Here is a 3,871-nt window from a genome sequence, read left to right as displayed (position 1 = left end):
CCAAGCACCAAGGGGTTTCCAAGGAGTGTCTCGGGGGCGGGGGATGCAGGCATTAGCCATTCCCTAGCACCCTAAGGAAGCTGGGGTCCCATTTTGCCTAGCATCCCTGGATCGCTGCTTTTGGGGGTCCCTTCAGAATAGAGAGGTTGAGGCACCTTCCTGAAGTGCCTCCCCAGATGGTCCCAATGAGACACAATTTCATGTCTTCCCAGACCTCACAAGTACCAATCAGTAGAGGGGGCATGCTGATGGATGTAAGGGGATCAGAACCTTTGGCACACTAGCACAATACCCCCTGTAGTCTCTCTTTGCCCACTGGCAATGGGCAGGCTAGAGAAAGGCCACCCCTAAAGTAGCTTCCAGCGTCCATGTTCTGCTCTGCTTTATGGCTGTCTAAAGTCCCCTTCCTGGAAACAGCTTCTCAGTGGAACCTTAGCCTGACTCCTCCTGCTGCCCCGCAAAGTGCCCCCACCAGGAGTCACAAAGGCAGCCTCCAGTCTGCCACTCCCCCAACCCAGATGAACCTGGGGCGTCTGAAGGGCACAAGGCTGGGGACCCCATCTGAGTCCCCCTAAGATCCCCTTCCCACCAGACCCATCTGCAAATGACGCCCAGAGCAAGCCACTCAGGAAAACCACAGGGCGTTTTTTTTGTTAAGACTTCATTTTAATTTTATCAATCAAATTCTTAGAAGAAGGAAAAAGTCTGCCCTCCCCACCCTCCCCCCTCACTCGTTCCCCCCTCCCCCCCTCACTCTCACTTTCTTCCATTCATAATTTCCTATGATGCACCTCAAACAACTTCCTGGACTGGGGATCCCGGCTAAATATAGCTGTTTCTCTGTCTTACAACACAGGCTCCAGTATATAAATCAGGCAAATTCCCCATTTGAGCATGAACTTCTGAAAACGGCCTGCATCTAAGGTCTCCTCCAAGGCCCTCTGGAGTCCAGCCCATAATGAAGGTCTTGGCCGCAGGTAAATCCACGCGCCGGGCGCCGATTGCGAGTCCCCGCTGCGGGCGCGCCGGCAGCCTGGGGCGCTGGGCGAGCACCCGCGGGACACCCGCCCGCCGCGCCACTCGGACACTTGGGGCGCCCGCGCAGTCCCGGGCCAGCCGGAGGCGCTGGGTGGCGGCCGGGAGCGAGCGTCGCACATGGCCCGGGCACCGCGCGCCCAGCCCGCCGGGGCCAGCAGGTTGGCGGCGAGGGACCCGGACGGCGCAGCCTTGCTCCAGCGCCTCCTCTCCTCGCCCCACTGCTCTCCCGCGCTGCTCCTGCTTCTCCGCTGTCGCCCGGATTCACCCTCCCTCTTTCTTTTTCTTTCTTTCTTTCCGCTTTCTCTTTTCCAACTGCGTCCCGGGCTGCTCCCTGGGAGGGGCGCAGGCGGCTGAGCAGCTTGCAAACTCCGGCCAGGACCGGCGCAGGTGCCGCTTCCGTCTGCTAGTCCCTGGAAAGCTGATTGGCGCGAGGTGAGATGCGGGTATGGGTACCCTCGCAGCCATCCCGGGACCTTAACACTGTCTGGGGATGCTGGGATCATTAGGGGACACCAGGGGAGTGAATTTAAGGTTCTATGGTCTTTTCAGTCCCAACATGGAGAGTTCAGGTGGGAGGTCTCCAGCCTCCAAGAGTTGATCTCAGCCTCTGTCACCTTCTGGTGTCTTCAGCCGGGGGTTGGAAAGGCTGGGCTGGGGTGAGGGGGCCCGTGTCGCTGAAAGTGAAGGAGGGGCAGGCGCCCCGGGGGAGGGGTGATCCTGGACAGGCCCGGACAGCTCCCCGCTCTCCTGACACCTTTCGCTTTCCTCTTGCGTGTCCGCCTGCGACCTTTTTTTCCCTGGTCTCTTTCCTGGTTGCACCATTTCCTCTCACTCCAAAGTGTGTGGAGTTGGGGGGCGCGCGCCGGGGGTGGGGAGCTGTAGCAAGTTGAGGGCGACAGAAGATTTGGATGGAGAGTGGGAAACTCCAGGACAAACAGGTGGAAGGTCCTCCATAGGGGACCCCATTGAGGAAGGGTAGAGATGGGATTAGAGGCAACTGGCCTAGGAGCCAGAATCAGTCCTCAGGTTTGAGAAGAGAGGGCCAACAGAAACCACAGCCCCCAAGCCTCCAAGGTCCGCAAGGGGTCCGGTTTGGAGTTCTAGGCTGCAATGGGCCAATGAATATCAAGTAAATTAAAAAGCTGGCCCATCCTGGGAAGGGGAAGAGAGGCCTCATTTATCTTCCCTTCTGCTGGATGGGGAAACTGAGTCCAGGGAGCAGAGAAAGAGAGAACTGCTCTAGAGAGAACTCGGGCAAGAGATCTGGAGTCTTGGAGCCTGGGAACTGCCCCAGAGCGGTGAAACCATGGAGGGTGAGGGGAGGTGGGGCAGGCTCCTCACCCAGCCCCCAGGCAACAAGCCTGGAGCCTCAAGCCAGTCTTACTGCTTTCCCATTCACCCTTCTTGTCTTTTCCCAGGAGTTGTGCCCTTACTGCTGGTTCTGCACTGGAAACACGGGGCAGGGAGTCCCCTTCCCATCACCCCTGTGAACGCCACCTGTGCCACACGCCACCCATGTCACGGCAACCTCATGAACCAGATCAAGAATCAATTGGCACAACTCAATGGCAGCGCCAATGCGCTCTTTATTTCCTACGTGAGTTCCCTTCCCGGGATCCTGAGGAAGGCGGGAAGCTGCCCGGGCTGCAGGGGAGCCCCTAGGAGACACATCCATGGCTTCCTCCTCACACCCTAGCCTAGGCTAAAGACTGGCAGTCACTCTTCCCGGTGGCCAGTGAGTGGAGTGAGTGGAGAGCAGAGCTGGGATGAGAGGTGGGGACTTGCCACGCGGCTCAGGGTGGGCAAAGAAGAGGGATAAGGCAGTGAGTGGACAAGGGGATGTTATTGAAAACTTTGGGGTGCCCAGGAAGAGACTGGGGTGATTGAAAGTGTAAGTGTGTGTGGTGTTCTGGCTGAGGTGACGCCTGTGAAATGCCACATTTCCTCTCTATCCATTTATGTCACAGTGACCTTGATGAGTGAGTTCACTCCTCTGATCACTGCTGACTCATGATTCTAGTTGCCTAAAGGGCAGTAAGTTGAGTCCCCATGTCACAGGTGTGGGGAAACTAAGAGGCAAAAGCTGGCCCCAAGGGGTGGTGGCAAGCTGGAACACTCACCCTGACTCCCATGTCCTCTCTCCTCTGTTCCTTTGTTCTTTAGTACACAGCTCAAGGGGAGCCGTTTCCCAACAACGTGGACAAGCTGTGTGCGCCCAACATGACAGATTTCCCGCCTTTCCACGCCAATGGGACAGAAAAGACCAAGTTGGTGGAGCTGTATCGGATGGTCGCGTACCTGAGCGCCTCCCTGGGTAACATCACCCGGGATCAGAAGATCCTGAACCCCGGTGCCCTGAGCCTCCACAGCAAGCTCAACACTACTATAGACATCATGCGTGGACTCCTCAGCAACGTTCTTTGCCGCTTGTGCAACAAGTACCGCGTGGGCCACGTGGACGTGACCTACGGCCCTGACACCTCCAGCAAAGATGTCTTCCAAAAGAAAAAGTTGGGCTGCCAGCTCCTGGGGACATACAAGCAAGTCATTAGTGTGGTGGCCCAGGCCTTCTAGGCTGGGAGGTCTTGAGTATGCCTTGGACTGAAGGATTTCAGGAGCAGGATCCAGATGCGGGGGGGGGGGGGGGGCTCAAAGTGTGCTGGGGTTCAGGGCATTGTTAAATGCAAAGGGGACTGCTGGCAGGCCCCAGGGATTTCCAGCCACTCATTGAACTCTGGGCTGGGCCATGATGGAGTCCAGCAACACTGAAACTTCCATAGGCGGGGTCTCCATATAGCCCAGCGCCAGCTAGAAACAGCGACAAGTGTTGGAT

General features: G+C 57.5%; 1 protein-coding gene across 1 annotated transcript; it reads left to right on the top strand.

Moving 5' to 3' along the window:
• Window positions 1-958: 958 nt before the first annotated feature.
• Lif (LIF interleukin 6 family cytokine) lies at window positions 959-3,612 on the top strand. Its single transcript, XM_036200391.1, has 3 exons — window positions 959-977; window positions 2,457-2,635; window positions 3,202-3,612. Exons 1-3 carry the CDS (start codon window positions 959-961, stop codon window positions 3,610-3,612), a joined length of 609 nt encoding a protein of 202 aa, XP_036056284.1.
• The last annotated feature ends 259 nt before the right edge of the window (window positions 3,613-3,871 follow it).

This window comes from Onychomys torridus, chromosome 10 (assembly GCF_903995425.1).
Source record: "Onychomys torridus chromosome 10, mOncTor1.1, whole genome shotgun sequence".
Lineage (NCBI taxonomy): Eukaryota > Metazoa > Chordata > Mammalia > Rodentia > Cricetidae > Onychomys > Onychomys torridus.
The sequence above is the reverse complement of the archived record's forward strand: the minus strand, read 5'-3'. Positions and strand labels throughout refer to the sequence as shown.